General features: G+C 34.2%; 1 protein-coding gene across 7 annotated transcripts in view; it reads left to right on the forward strand.

The window, feature by feature from the left end:
• The window catches only part of TTLL7 (tubulin tyrosine ligase like 7), a 149724-nt gene that overhangs the window by 89537 nt on the left and 43989 nt on the right, over nucleotides 1-16198 (forward strand). For all 7 annotated transcript variants that reach the window (XR_003124393.3, XM_025417860.3, XM_049111759.1 and 4 more), the window contains 4 exons: nucleotides 5475-5561; nucleotides 10118-10316; nucleotides 14053-14258; nucleotides 15242-15376. Coding sequence is in view for 6 of the 7 variants with exons in the window: in XM_025417860.3 (XP_025273645.3) it covers nucleotides 5475-5561; nucleotides 10118-10316; nucleotides 14053-14258; nucleotides 15242-15376 (627 nt within the window). In the remaining variant the exon portion in view is untranslated. The remainder of the gene's footprint in view (nucleotides 1-5474; nucleotides 5562-10117; nucleotides 10317-14052; nucleotides 14259-15241; nucleotides 15377-16198) is intronic.

Consider the following 16198-nt stretch of genomic DNA (forward strand, 5'->3'; position numbering starts at 1 on the left):
GAGCTAAATAGATCTACATTCAAATTCCAGCTCCCTTATGTGTTAATTTTATAACTTTAGAATAAACTATGTGATCAATAGCTTGCACATCACTAATATAGTAGTATTAAAACTATACTTGAAAGGTTGGTTTCTAAGATAAAATGGAGGTTAATTAAGATAGTCGATTTAAAGTACTTGTCACAAAATAGGCTTCAAATCTTAATTCTCTTCCTTGTATTCTTCAAAATCTGGTTTAAATGTCATCACTTTGCCTGTCCTATTCCTTTGGTTTGTGAGTCTCTTATACAAATATCACACTATCTTCATTATTGTTGCTTTTGCCCTTTCTAGGTCCTTTATGATTCCATATACATCTTAGAATCGACTTGATTTTATATTTTGATTAATTTTGTATTACAAAGAGGCTGCTGGGATTGTAATTGGGACCGTGAAGAATCTATAAAATAATTTCTGGGGCAGTAACAGCACTGAGTTTTCTGATCCATTAATATGGCATATCTCTCCATCTACTTGAGTCTTTAAATTACTCAACTGTTTTATAGCTTTTGATGTATAGTTTTTGCACATCTTTAATTAAATTTATTCTTAAGTATTTGATATTTTTGCTACTATTGACAATAATATAGTTTACATTTTTTCCCTTTTAAATTTGTTCTTAGGATGTAAACATCTGATTATTTTTATATATTGCCCTTGTATCTAGCAATTTTTACATATTATATTTTTACTAACTGCCATCTTAAATTAATTTCTGGTTTTTATTTGGTTATTTAGAAACTCATTGCTTAATTTCCATACATTAAAAACTTCTCTTTATTTTTGTTGAAAATTTCAACTTTATTTCATTGGTGTTAGAAAACATTCTGATTTCCCTACTGTAAAATGAACTGATACTTGCTTTAGCTCTATTAAGTACTTATTTTAGTGAATGCTCCAAATATACATGAAAATAATGTGTTACTACAGGTGTTGGTTATAGAGTTGAATTTGGCTATTAGTGTTGTTCAGGTATTCTGTATCCTAAGTTTTTGGCCTATTCATTCTAGCAATTACTGAGAAAGACTGTTAAAACTTCAACTGTGATTGTGGATTTAGTTCTGTCAATTTTTGTTTCATATACTTAGAAGTTATGAAGGTGTCTTTCTAATGAATTCATCCTTTTTATTTTATCATTATGAATTGTTTTTCTTTCCCTTGGGTAGTACTCTATGTCTTAATGTTTACTTTGTGTAACTAATGTGGTCACACTAGTTTCTTTCTTATGGTTACTGTTTGAATGACTATCTTTTCCATCTATTTATCAATTCATCTGTGTTCTTATATTTAAAAATATCTCTGGTAAATACCGTTTAGTTGGGTCATATTTGCTTTGAAATTTAGTCTCACCCTATCTGTTTCTTAATCCTTTCACATCCTTACTGGTTGTCTAAGTCTAATAGTTTTCTAACTAACCTTTCCTATTTATTAACATATATACTCTTTCTTGTGTTCTGCATTTTGTCATGCAGAGTCTAACAAGGATTATCTTCAGCTTGAAGAAACGTTCTTTATTACTTCATATTCCTTGTAGCATAAGTGTGGTGTTGATTAATTTTCTCTCTGTGTCTCTCTTTTATTTTGGGGGGGGTCAGAAATTATCTTTCATTTTGCCTTCTTTTTTAAGTGGTAGTTTAACTGGATATAGAATTCTTTCTTGGCAGCCTTTTCTTTCTTTCTTTCTTTTTTTTTTTTTTTTTCTCTTTCAGGACTTTTATGGATATCACTTATTTGTCTGCTAAATCCTATTGTTTCTATTCAGAATTCAACCATCGTTATTCTTGCTTTCCTTCTAAATGTAATAGTCTTTTTCCTTGGCTGCTTTTTTTTCCCCTCCAGCATTTTGACTTTGATGTGTCTGTGTGTGGCTTTCTTTGTATTAATCCTGCTTTTAATTTTCTTAATTTCTTGAAGCTCTGGGTTAATGTATTTCATTATTTTTGAAAAATCCTCCTCCATTTTTTCTTCAGATATTTCTGCTGCATTATTTTATATTTATCTCTTTATGGTACTCTAATTACACATATATTAGAGACAGGGACAGCATCCCATGTATCTTTGATACTCTGTTCTGTTTTTCCTTGTTTTAAATCTTTCTGTGTGCTTCAGTTTGGATAATTTCCACTAACGTATCTTTGCTGTGCCCAGTCTGCCATAAGCCTCTTCAATCACTTATTAATTTTTGATTATATTTTTCAACTCAAGAATGTCCATTTGGTTTTTTAAATCTATTTTTCTGTTGAAATTCTGCATCTTCCATTCATTTTGTTCATTTTTCATCAATTTTCTTTAACATATATATAGTAGTTATTTTAAAATCCTTGATTGTTAATTTTAGCATCTGGATCATTTAAGGACCTGCTTTTTAAATTTTCTTTTTCCTTTTTATCATGGGTCACATTTTCCTGTTAGTTTGAATGTCCTACAATTTTTATTTGTTAGACAGTGTTTATAAAAAAAATCATAAAAACTGAGCTGATATTATTTTCTCCCCCCAAAAGGTATATCTTTCATCTTTCAGAGTGCTAAGGTAAGGGGCTAATCACTTTGAGCCAAAGGAAAGTTGAACAAAAGCAAAAATCAACAAGTGGAACTACATCAAACTTACAAGCTTCTGCACAGCAAAAGAAATAATCAACATGAAAAGGCAACCTGCAGAATAGAAGAAAAATTTTGCAAAGCATATATATGATAAGCAGTTACTATCCAAAATATATAAAGAACTCATGCAATCACATACCAAGAACAAAAACAACCTAACTAAAAAATGGACAGAATAGCTAAAACAGACATTTTTTTTCAAAGAAGACGTCCAAAAATCCAACAGATACATCAGAAAATGCACTATATCACTAATCGTCAGGGAAATACAAATCAAAACCACAATGAGTTATCATCTCATTCCTATTAGAGTGGCTGTCATCAAGAACACAAGAGATAACAAGTATTGGGGAGGATGTGGAGAAAAGGGAACACTAGTACAGTGTTGGTGGGAATATAATTTGGTTTAGCCAGTATAGAAAGCAGTATAGAGGTTCCTCAAAAAGCTAATAATAGATCTACCATATGATCCAGCAATTCTACTTATGGGTATATACCCAAAGGAAATGAAAACAGGATATCCAACTGATAAATTCACTCCCGTGTTTATTGCAGTGTTATTCACAGTAGTCAAAATTTGGAAACAATGTAAATGCCTGTCAGTGGATGAATGGATAAAGGTGATGTGGTATATATGTACAGTGGAATATTCTCAGTCATGAGGAAGAAGGAAGTCCTAAATTGTGACAACATTGATGGACATTGAGAACATTATGCTAATTGACATAAGTCAGACAGAAAAAGACAAATACTATAGGATATCACCAATATGTGGAATCCAAAAAAGCCAAACTCATAAAAACAGTAAAATGGTATCTACAAGGGTTGGAGACTGGAGGAATGCTAGAGAGATTGTTTAAGGATACAATCTTGCAACTAGTAGTAAATAAATCCTAGAGACCTAATGCACGGTATAATGAATATAGACAATACTGTATTCTAATAATCAAACTTGCTAAGAAATATTAAGTAGTCCAATCAGAGAAAAGAAATGATTATTATATGATATGATGGAGAAGCTATTACCACAATGGCAATCATATTAAATATATAAATGTGTCTTTACACAGTGTTATATGTCAAATTTATTTCTATTAGTAAAAAAAGAAAGAAAAATTGAACTTGGTTCAGTCTGGGTTGTAGTATTTTTAGTTTACCATCTTGTTTCAAGTGCCTTAAGGATGAAATTTATCAGTGTTTGTTACAGAGCTCATTTTCTATTGGTATCTAAAAACTGTAAGATATTACTGGGTTTCACATGCCTGTATCCTCCTACTCCACTACATACGCAGTAAAATTGCTGTCAGAGAGACCCAGCAGGTGAAGAGAACCAGCTCTGTGGATTTCTTTAGATGTTGCACTAGGACACATGATCGTTGAAAACTCTATTGTATTCTCTTTATTCCAGCAGCATCTCCTTGCTTATTATAGACATGGTCTCTACCCATCTGTGTGCAGACTGGACAAATGATCCCAAAGTAGAAAGTGGCTTCTTATCTTTGCTTACCTAGAACTTTTCCCCCTTTGATATACAGTTTCTTTTAAACTATTTTTTATCCACAACTTTCTGATGTCTTAAAAAATATGATTGTTAAAAAAATATGATTGTTTAGTTTATCTTTTTCTAGCTGCTATAATGAAAGTGTTATCTATTATGACCTTCTTTCTCCTAAACAGAAACAGAACTCTGAGTTTCTTTTGAACTATCTTGGTTTGCTGTCACTGGAATTCATTGTAGGATTATTATTTAATCAAAACATTATAGCAAAGGGCTTCTGGGTAGCTCAGTTAGTTAAGTGGCTGCCTTCAGTTCAGGTCAAGATCCAAGAGTCCTGGGATCCAGCCCCTCATGGGGTTCCCTGCTCATCAGGGAGTCAGCTTCTCCCTCTGCCCCTCCCCTCACTCATGGTCCTTTTCTCTCTCTCTCTCAAATAAATAAATAAAATATTTTAAAAAATCATAGAAAAAGTATTTTGGTATTCTAATAGCTAAGCTTTATTGAATTGGGATGAAGAGTAACTTCTTTTACAAATTTCCATTGCACAGTGAGATTTCTAGTTTCTTCAAAAACCTTTTTTTAAAAAAAGACATTGAAATATGTCTTAAATATATAAATGAAGATGTAATATTATAAAGGTTGAATAAATAGCTCAAGGAAGTTATTGATTATACCTCTTTCAGCATAGGTATTATACTCATATTGCTCTGGTTGGGTCAACATTTACTTGAGTATATATGTTTTTGTAACTTTTCCCCTTAACTTCACAATGACTTTAGAAGAACATAAGAAGGCATTATGCCCATAGAATGAAAATCTTTCACAAAGTTCTAAAGATACTCTTGCACAATAGTTAAAATTTTGAAAGTCTAATTAAATTGTGCCCATTTACCAAATACTAATATTAGATCGTTCTAAATGAAACTATTAGGCCAATCATCAATTTTCTTCTGATGTTGTAATATTATATACACTAATAATATAGAAATCACTGGTGAAATTGTGCTCTGGAAAACTAGAGTGAACTTTTAGAAATTTAAAAATGTTCAATAGACTAATTTATTGAATTGTATTATACTCAAGATTTTAATAGTACTAGAGGATACATTTGTTTATGATATTAATATATAGTAGATTTCAGCTATATATTGTTTATATTGCCAGATTTTATTGAAGGTTTCTTCAAGAGATTTTTCCATGACTCTATTTCTCATTTGATCTGAGCAATTTTAGTTGAATAGTTCTAGGACTCCTTGTTGTACACTGTTTTATGGAGATTAGTGAACCTGGAAAAATTCTAGAGCCATTAGTGATCATAATTTTAATATTTTTTAAGGAGGAAGATATTTTGGACCTTCTGGAACAATGTGAAATTGATGATGAAAAATTGATGGGCAAAACTTCCAAGCTTCGAGGACCAAAGGTGCAGTACCTCTACATTCTTAAGTATCGCAGTAGATGCTACCAAGTGCAGTAGATTTTACCTTTATAGTTCTTACTGTAAGAATGACTGATGCCACTTTCAAGGAACCATACGGACTATGTGTCCAGTGCAGATAGCGTTAGGGAGATATACTCAGGAGAAGTTTTGTTTTGTTAGTTTCCCTCAGTTTTAAATTCTTTCCCTAATGCTAGTGAAAGCCCTATGAGGTAGGGCCAAGAGGGACATAAAACTAGCACCCTTATTCCATACTCAGTATTAGATTTTTCTCAAATCTCTAGACTTAAAAATCATCAGAGGTGTGTAGCATTATAGGTAAGGCAAATCATGACCCTGAAGAGCCTCATGGGAAGTCCCACTTATTGCTGACCTAGCAGCATTAAAATTGTGTTAGTTAAAATAGGTATGGTTTCTAGGAATAAACAGAAAGCTATCATGCAAACAAAAATGGACAGGTGTTTGCCTTACCTTCATTCTCTCTTTAGTGACGATCTACATGTTCCTTTTTAGTATGTCCAAGTCTTTGCTAGTAGAGTAGGAAAGTGTTGAATTTGTAAAATCTTGGAAACTTTTTATTTAGTTGTCGTTGTTGTTTTAGTTTACATGTCAGCAATACAAAGCTATCCCTGGGGGCACCTGGATGACTCAGTGGTTGAGCATCTGCCTTTGGCTCAGGTCATGATCCCAGGGTCCTGGGATCGAGTCCCACATCAGGGTCCCCGCGGGAAACATGCTTCTCCCTCTGCCTGTGTCTCTGCCTCTTTCTGTCTCTCATGAATAAATAAGTAAATCTTAAAAAAAAACCAAAAACCAAAAACCAAAGCAATCTCTGTATCCTTATATACATCATCCTTCTCTGTTATGCTTTCTTTTTCCATGTGTCTGTAATTCTTTCCTATTTAAAAAAAAATCCCTTTGTTTCTTTATTGATTATAGACCTTCTAATCTGGCTGAATCATTGCTGCCTTCATGAAATCTTTCCTCACACCCCAGTTGTTTTTTTTTTTAAGATTTTATTTATTTATTAATGAGAGACAGAGAAAAAGAGAGAGAGAGAGAGAGAGAGAGAGAGAGGGGCAGAGACACAGGCAGAGGGAGAAGCAGGCTCCATGCAGGGAGCCTGACCCAGCACTCGATCCCAGGTCTCTAGGATCAGGCCCTGGGCTGAAGGCGGCGCTAAACCACTGAGCCACCTGGGTAGCCCCACACCCTAGTTTGACTTAGATCTTCCTTCTTCTGCTGTGCTACAAATAACACTTTTAGAGCAGTCATGACAATTGTGTGCATGTTTGCTTCGTGACAATTGTGTGCATGTTTGCTTTAGTATGAACTTGTAAGTACTTTGAGGGTGAGCCCATTGTCATCTCTAGCACCTGGCACAGTGTTTGACACCTAGAAGGTTATCAAAGCCTGTTAGTTAAATTTGTTGAATGTGTCTACAAGGATCTCATTGGCCAGTGGAAGAACAGATAGGTGAGGCAAAGTCCAGGGTACATAGTGGCAAGTGCTGTAATAAAGGGAGTGGAAAGTGCTACAACAACATAGAGAAGAAAGAGAATGCTAGACTATAGATGGCTTCATAAAGGAAGTGACATTGGAATTGGGTCTTGAAAAATGAGTAGTGTTCTAAACATTTAGAAGCAGGGGAAGGATATCAGGGTAGAGCGAATATTTAAGGCAAGGACATGGAGGTGTGATATTACATAGAGTATTGGAGAAACAAGAAAGAATTTGGTGTCACTCAAATGTAAGATTCCTGGGTAGTGAAATAGCACAAGATGAACTTCGTGAAAGACATGTATCTGGTAGAGATCAGAGACCTTGGAGGTCAGGCACTGTTCTTCTGAAATATGGGCTTGATACTGAAGAATTGTTCATGATGCTGTTGATAATGCCTCTAATATATTTTAGAGTATCTGTAAAAGTGAATAGTTTCTAAGCTTTATGTATTAATTATTGCGATTCAGCAAACGAGTTGAGAGACAACTTGGGGGCACAATATTTATGGCAGAATGGCAAATGAAAAGGCCCTGAGACAGTTGTCTATCATACTTTTCTTTGCTTCATCAAATAAGGCTTATCATCCAAATAAAAATATAAGCTCCTGGAAGGCAGAGTTCACATTGTATATTTTTTTCAACTCCTCTTATTCTAGGCAAGTAGTAGAAATTAACTGTATTTGTTGAAATGCGATGAATTGGGTAGTTTCTGTAGATATTTATGCCAGTAATATTTAAAAGTGGTTGAAAGCTGCATAATTAGTCAGAAGTGAAAGCATTTTTATAACTTTTAATGTGATACACATTGAGGGCTTGGGGTGAGCCAAACTTCAAAGCAGGCTTTCATTTAGCCTTCCGTTTTAGAGGGATGATATCACATGATAAGCATTACTTTCCAGTGTGTTTATGGTAGAAGAATAATTGAAGATAGTGAAGGTTAAATGAAACTTGTACTAGGAGAAATAATAAATTTTCACTTATTTGAGAAACTAAGAAATATTAATTAGCTATATAAGTAATAAATACCGCATAAAGTATCAGCATTGTTTCTTTTTTTCATCTGAGTGGTAGGGGCATAAATATTTGTTTTATTAATCTTTATGCTATTTGTATATTTTGTGTGTGTGACCTAGTTCAGAATAAAATTGGACATAAGAATAAGTAGTATGGTTTGTGTCCTAACTCAATGCCAATTCACAAATTCCATTTTGTAGTTAAGGCACTGTTGGAAGTTCACACTGCTTCACTTCTTGATAATTACTGCTTGAACAGTGTGTTGGTCAGAAAGTCCCAAATTTATAAATGACACAAAGGTTCAGCTATCCATTTCCCCTCGTGATTCTTTATAAGATCAAATAATTCATGTAGTGAAGCTCTTTAAGAAACCTTAAAGCTGTCTGGCTACATGAAAGAAGGCAAGCCTGGTTGTGCCACTGTTTCTTTGGGGTCTGCAGGACTTCTGAAGAAACATGCTTCCCCTAGAATTCATATTCCCCAAGACTATCAGAATGTTCCATGGCTGTGTGCACCAGTCAGTGTTTTTAATGCATATGTCTTTGAACATCGTTAGTGCTCAGTAAATACTAGTCTATCAAAAGAAAAACATACTTTCAAATACGAGTTGGTGCCTTAGTGTATTAAATTACTTCCCTGCTTTGGTTATTTTTTACCCTTTACAAAGGCGGTAACTCTAAGAGGATCATGCTTTGGCTTCCTGTGTCTTCCGGGCACTTCGTGAAATGCTGTTTCTCTCTTTATCTTTCATTCTACACTGATACATGAGAAGATACACCTTATTTCAGTGAAATCCCATGGTAACCAAGGGTTTCATCATGGTGTATGTTAGCATCAAAGCATTTTTGTTTAACAGAGAACAAGAATCTAGTGTACAGCTACAGGAAACTTTCCCAGCAGGAGTAAGAGGCATATGGTTTGTATAATAAATAGTCTCTTAAAATGACTAAATCATAAAAATGTCTTGTTCTAGGTTGTACACATTTTTTCTGAAGTGAAGCTGTCTTACTTCCCTTATCTCTCATTCCTTTGGTGGCATCCTTGGAAACACATTGATTGAGTGGCTTGGAGACAAGTAAATCTAATGGAAATACTGGAACATAGTAACAGGGCATTTTAAATCACTACAGATTTACCCTTCTACATGGCACCTATCCTCAAAAAATTCATGCCATACTGATTTTTACATAATATCACTGTTTTTATGTAGCATGGGCAATGAAAAGCAGTGTCGCTCCATTGTGGCCAGATGTCTATGTCAGATTTAGAAATTCTATAAGAAGAGACACAAGTTGTTCATAATCAATTGGAAAGTAGACAATTAACTAAAAATTTTTCTTTGTAAAAATATGCACAGGAAATTAGACACGTGAGGAATACCTTGCTTTGTGTTGCACATTATATGAGTGGATAGGCTCATAAGCTCTGTTTTACGATGTGGTGACAGTGTTTTATCTCATTTTACTTATCCTGGTTTAACTGGCTGCTGCTTTCTTATTCTTTCTGCCTTTCTTTCCCCCGCCCTTCTCTTTTCTGTCTGTCTCTCACAAGCAACACGCACACCCACACACAGACATACACACACACATTTATTGAGTGACTCTGAACATCAATGACACAACAAAAGTAATCTCTGAGTTTTGATGGTAATGAGTAATCTCTGTATGGAATGAAGAAAAGCTGATTATGTTTCTGATTTTTATATTTTCATTTTCATCTCAAATATTTTATCTTGCTGTTCTTTGTGGATGCTCTGGTCATTTATTCAAGTCATGGAGAAACAGCATTTTCCTCATCATGAGTGAACTATATCATTTAAAAAAGGAACATTTTGCAGAAACAGAACAATCAGCGACTAGCATGATGGGCTAACAGCAGCATGGTAGCTGTCATGCTTTGCGAGAGTCTCAGGCTTTGGTGAAAAGCAGCCAGCATAAGCAGGAAATTAAAAATGGTAACTAGTCATGCTAATAATTTGCTAATACTGTTTCAGATTCTAACAGAACATATTTCTCTCTCTTTTAGCCTCTGTCTTCCATGCCTGAGAGCTCTGAGGTAATGAGAAGACAGAAATACTACAGCAGTGACAGCAGTTATGACAGTAGCAGCAGCTCTTCAGAATCTGATGAAAATGAGAAAGAAGAGTACCAAAATAAGAAAAGAGAAAAGCAAGTTATGTATAACCTTAAACAGTCCAACAACTACAAATTAATTCAACAATCCAGTAAGTTGATTTCTTCTAATTTCATTGTTATATGAAGAATTATGGAACTGAAATTACTGAGCTCAATAAAAGACCTTGGGCCAAATGAACCCTTGTTTTGTGTGAGGGAACGTGGATTCTATCCCACTTCCTTCCCCGATGTGACCTGGGTACACCCCACAATCCCTTTCAGGGTCTGAAAATGGGAAACAAAAAGGTCGAATGAAGGATCTCTTAGAGTCCATTCTTCTATATTTCATAGTTTTTGTTAAGTCCTGGATTTTTGCATAAATTTTATGAAATGGGCCTCTTGGCTGCTGATCTGCTGGCTACTTGTTCCGTTTCCCCCCACTTTCCTTCCCTTTTGGTCACCAATTTTATTTTATATGGTCACCTATTTTTAAAAATGTGTATCTCTCTAGGTATTTGACTTGAACGTATCTATGAACCACACAACTGTGAAATAGTTGAAGTTTTGTTCCTTCCTGTTTTCATAGGGCTACACACCCAAGTGAGGGCCTTTCAGGATACAGCATGTATTCAGGACAGTAACCAATCAGCTGCTCTGTTGGCTTCCTTTCTGCCTTCCTCTTTTCTCTTTCTGCCTTTATTTCTTTTCACTTTTTCTCTCTCTTCCATTCTGTCATTCATTCCTTTTTTTATTTCAAATGTATTTACGATTCTTTACTCATCCCCAAATGTCCAATATGGTATTGCTCTTTTCTCAGGCTCATTTGGATACTGCTTACCCATGCTGCCTCCAAGACAGAGATTTTCTTAACTCCCTTTTCTCCTGTCTTTGCCGTGTGCTCCATTGTCCCAGGGCTCCACTAAAGGGATCAGTTCAGTCATTGCAGTAAACACAACTGTGAGCCTTTGTTGGTCTCCAGCAGTGGTTTATTTAATATGTTAGTTTCCTGGTAATGAGTATGTTTTGAACCTGACCTTCCATACTTATGGCAAAATGCCATGAGGAATGCAGCATGAACAGATGAATATTTTTTATTATCTTTCTTGTACCAAACTATCATGAAGATTTTTAATGGTCTTTCTTTTCCTTTTCCTTTACTTTCTTTTAGTGAATATTTTATAAAGATATGTACTAATGCTCCTGTTTTCAGAGCTTATGTGTTTGGAGGGGAAATAATGTATTATGTTCCATTTCATTTATTTATTTATTTATTTTTTACTTATTTAAGATGTCTATCAGGCACCTACTCTAGAGTTTGCAAGCTATTTTATCAATGACCTCATTTTTTCCTTAAAGATGCCTTAAGTACTTTTAGTGTGACTCTGTAAGTATGGCTCTCTTTCTCTTTTGGAAGCTGACATTGTTGTGTCCAGATTTCATCAGTTTTTTAAGCCCTCTTCTGTTGTTTAAGGTGGCATCCCTAAGAGCGTGAGACAACAGAGGATTAGGGTAGGGTTGAGAAAATGTTGTTAAGATTTCTATAGCACTGAGATTGTTCTTTGTTTTCAGACCTAAAACAAATTGAGGTCAGAAAAATAGTGTACTAAAAATGTTTTTAAGTGTACACTCACATTTTAAAGCTAGCTTAATTCAGTTATATATATTTTTCCTTATTAGTTATATTTTATTTTTATAGTCATTAGGGAATTACCACAAAGGATTCCATTTGTTTTGTATTCTCTCTTTAATATCACACTAAGGAATACCATAGCCACATACCCTCCTTGAGTTTTCTCTCCAAAGTGATGCTAAGGATGGAGGACAAAATTCAGATTAAGTGTCGCGTTTTCTGGTGTAGAGAGCTAATTTAGGAAATTTAAACTTGCTATAGTTTCAAAAATATATTTTGAGTTGATAGAAGGTGTTCGTATACAAACTATATGAAATATTTTTTCTTGTAACTTGTTTATGCAAGTTACAACCATTTTTTGTTAATTTACCTAAGTATTATTGGAATGTCTAGTGATTTAATTATTTTGTCTGAATTTTCAGTGTATGCAGGGGGGAAATGAGAATCTGTGATGATTCAAGAGAAAGGATATTTTCCTTCTGTACCTGTGATCAGGTTATACATGTCCAAGCTATCACTTAAAGTCCTTAAGGAGAGCAGGATAAGGATGTAGGTGGTAGCACATGCTTTTATGTATTTTCCTAGTCAATCTTCTACTAGTGATATGTTCCTCACATAGCCCTTTTCTAGAAGGATAGTCCTTTCAAAAAAAATCAGATGGGCCTTTTAGGTTCAGAAGAAAATAATAATTGGAACAAATGGAAGGTTTCTTTTTAAAGCATTTTTTTTTTATAGTTTACGAGAGTATATTTTTTGTACTCTCCAGAAACTAATGGTATTAGGTTCATCATCGACTCAAAATATCCTATAGAAATACATCCCTAAATATAAGGTTTATGTCCATTGCCTTTATAAAGGTTTAAATTTTTTTCAACAGCTAATGAAGAGAAATATTTGGGTATTCAACACGCCTTCATGTGAGTTTTATTAAATTATTTAATTAAAGAAGATTGATATATTTCCCAAGCAGAGAGAGAATATAGAACAGAGGACATACACAACATATAAACTAAAAAGGAAATAATTGTTGATAATGTTGAGTGATATTCTATTTCCCTGTGTCAGGAATCAAAATTTACCTGGAATAGTTAGTTCTTTTTTAAAAATGGTCTCAGTATGCATTGGGGAAGATATTATGTGGTTTTCCCTAGTTTGTGTTGATAATAACTGTCTAGATCCAGACATTTTTTCTTGACTTAAATCTTTTACTATGGGAACTTAAATCTAGTTGTTTTTTTTTTTAATTCTTCTCTCCTGTGAATAAGAAGACTATCCATCTAGTACTACTCTTGTAATAGCTAATTATATGTTTTAAACTCCATTAGGATAATCTTTATGTTTTTCTTCTATTTTATTATTTTTTTTCTCATGGGCCCTAAGTTCTATAACATCCCTTTATTCTGGCCACTCTCTAGACTCCTTTCCATACCTCCCTATGAATCTTGCTGTAAAATATTATATTTTTAGCCAATACACAGATTCTAATAAATAACCAGTCTAATCCAAAGATAGTAGATGGCATCATGCTTTAGAAAGAGGGAGGACACTGATGTTATAAAGGCCAGGACTTAAACCTGAGCTTTGCCACTTTCTGGTCATGGGACCTTTAGAAAGTTCTTATGAGCCTCCAAGCAATGCAGATTCCTACTTCAGAGGGTTTCATGAGGATTAAGATAAAAGTGTAGCATCTAGCAAGATGCTTGGCTTATAGAAGATGTTCCATAAATGTTAGTTTTCCTTTATTCTGGTTCTTTTATGTCATGTTTTAAGAATGGAACTGTTTAAAAAATCGTTCTCATGGTAGCCATTCTCTTTCATAAAAAAATATTTTATCTTTTAATCTATTCATGACAAACACACAGAGTGAGGCAGAGACATAGGCAGAGGGAGAATCAGGCTCCCTGTGGGGAGCCCGATATGAAACTCGATCCCAGGACCTTGGAATCATACATAACCTGAGCTGAAGGCTGATACTCAACCACTGAGCAACTCAAGTGCCCTCATGGTAGTCATTCTTAATCATGACAGGGGTCCTGCAAGTTCACTGTTTAAATTGAAGAATTAACTTCAAACTCATAGTCTCATGGAAATGTCTATGCTTTTACATTTATTGCTGTTTTACTCCCATGTGGTCTAATTGTTAGTTTAAATAAACCCAGTACAGTGGAAAACTTGTACTAACTTTACTACTGTATTATTCCTCTTCATTATAATAGGCTCCATTAGGCGTTCAGTCAGTTGCCCTCGGTCCATCTCTTCTCAGTCACCTTCCAGTGTGGACAACCGCCCCTTTTCTGCTCAACAAATGATAGCAGCATCCCGGCCAACTTCAGGGTCTCGGTCACATTCTTTAAATCGTGCTTCCTCCTACATGAGGCATCTGCCTCACACTAATGATGCCAGCTCTCCTAACTCTCAGATGGTAAGTCATCTATTTTGCTCCTCTGAGATTACAGGAAACACTATACTCAGGATTTAGATGGCAGACGGATCAGCTGGGCGGAGGACAGATTGAACTAAAGATCCTTGATATAATTCAGCTCATGGTCTTCTGGAATTTGGATTATTCATCTATCCTAGTCTATAACTTAAAAAGCAGACTCCATTATATCATGGAACTTGAAGATGGACACTAAGAATAGCATTTTTTTCTATTTGCTGATGGTGTGGGATAATTTTGTTGAAAATCATATGAATAAATATATCATTTTGTATATTGTGCAGTAAATTTGGGGGAATTTGTTGGATGGCAAATTTTCCTTAATGGGACTATTGATTAATAGGCCAGAAAAACAAAACATTGATAAATTATCCTTAAAGCACTGAAGTATTAACATTGTTGATAATGTGTTCTGTATAGTAACTTAACACATAGTATTTTTTCCTTAGCATGAATTCCAGAGATTCACTGTTGAAGAAGTCAGGGAATTTATTTTGCAACCAAGCTTACTTGTAGATGCTCAGATAGATGTCTTTATATACCATAGGCCAGCGATTTATTTAATTTGTTTATGTAATGTGGATAATGATTGCAAAGGGAAAAGTTTAGAAAATACAAATGAATAAATTTCACTTGGTAACAATCAGTAGTTATTTTTTCTAATAGAGAATTGCCTAAGGTATATGTAACAAATGATCTGACCAGGGAGTCTTTTTTTTAAACACTTGTTTTTATTTTAGTATTTTGAGCTAAGTAAACTATAACTGTGTGGAAGTATGAAAGATACTCTTGAGAAATCATATCCATTTAATCCTAAGAATAAATGTAAAAGAAATTATTTTCTTTTTCATTGTCTCTTTTTTCAATTAAAAGTGCATCATTTTTACCTAGAAATATCTTTCAGATTATAGTGGCACAATGAAATTAAGACCCCCTCCAAATATCTGTATTCTTTCAAATTTAAGAGTGAGTCTTTGCGGCAACTGAGAACAAAGGAACAAGAAGATGATCTAACAAGTCAGACCTTATTTGTCCTCAAGGACATGAAGATCCGGTTTCCGGGAAAATCAGATGCAGAATCATTACTTCTGATAGAAGATGTGAGTAGTTGACATATACGAAATTTCAAGGAATTCGCAACTTTTTATTATTCTTAAAATATTAAAATTTATTTCCTGATGGCATTATTCTCAATGACATGGTAAACTTAATTGATATTCTTTTCAACCTCCACAAGCTTTAGAAAACACAAGGGTTATTTTACTTATTATGATTCATGAGCAGTGAGATCACATAATCAGTAATGCAAAATACCTTTTAGTGTATAGTCCTATTTTAATGATGCAATTGCCTCATCAAGTGAGAATAATTACTGTTAAATAATTACCTTTCTTAATGATGAAAGAAGTATCAAAGTTAAGCCTCCTTCATAAAGATTTAGAAGGACATAACATGGGATGTGTTGTAGTGAAAAAAAGTAGGGCCTTGGGTATAAAATGTCAAGAATATTTCAGTGTGAGACCTTGAGTGGTTTTTGTCAAATTTCAAAATGGCTTGAATGTTTTTCTTGTCATAAACACATTTGCACCACCCAGTGGAACATTCTAAAATGACACAGTCCTAAAAATTCACATTAAAGTCAATGACTTACTGCTATTTTAGAAGGAAGATCCAAGTTATTCAGATATTTCTGTGAAAGAGCATTCCTTCACGCAAAGATTGATTTTTTTTCAAAGATTGATTTCATATTTACATTTGTTTCAAGTTGACATTCCTAGATAATCCCTCAGTAACAGAGGTGGTTTTCTGGCTTCCCTGTTTTGTTTTGTTTGGAGCTTTGGTTTTTGGGTTTTTTTGTTTGCTTTTTGTTTTGTTTTTTTGTTGTTGCTCTTGCTGTTCCAGAGGAGAAGGCACCATCTAGT

Source organism: Canis lupus, chromosome 6 (assembly GCF_003254725.2).
Source record: "Canis lupus dingo isolate Sandy chromosome 6, ASM325472v2, whole genome shotgun sequence".
NCBI lineage: Eukaryota > Metazoa > Chordata > Mammalia > Carnivora > Canidae > Canis > Canis lupus.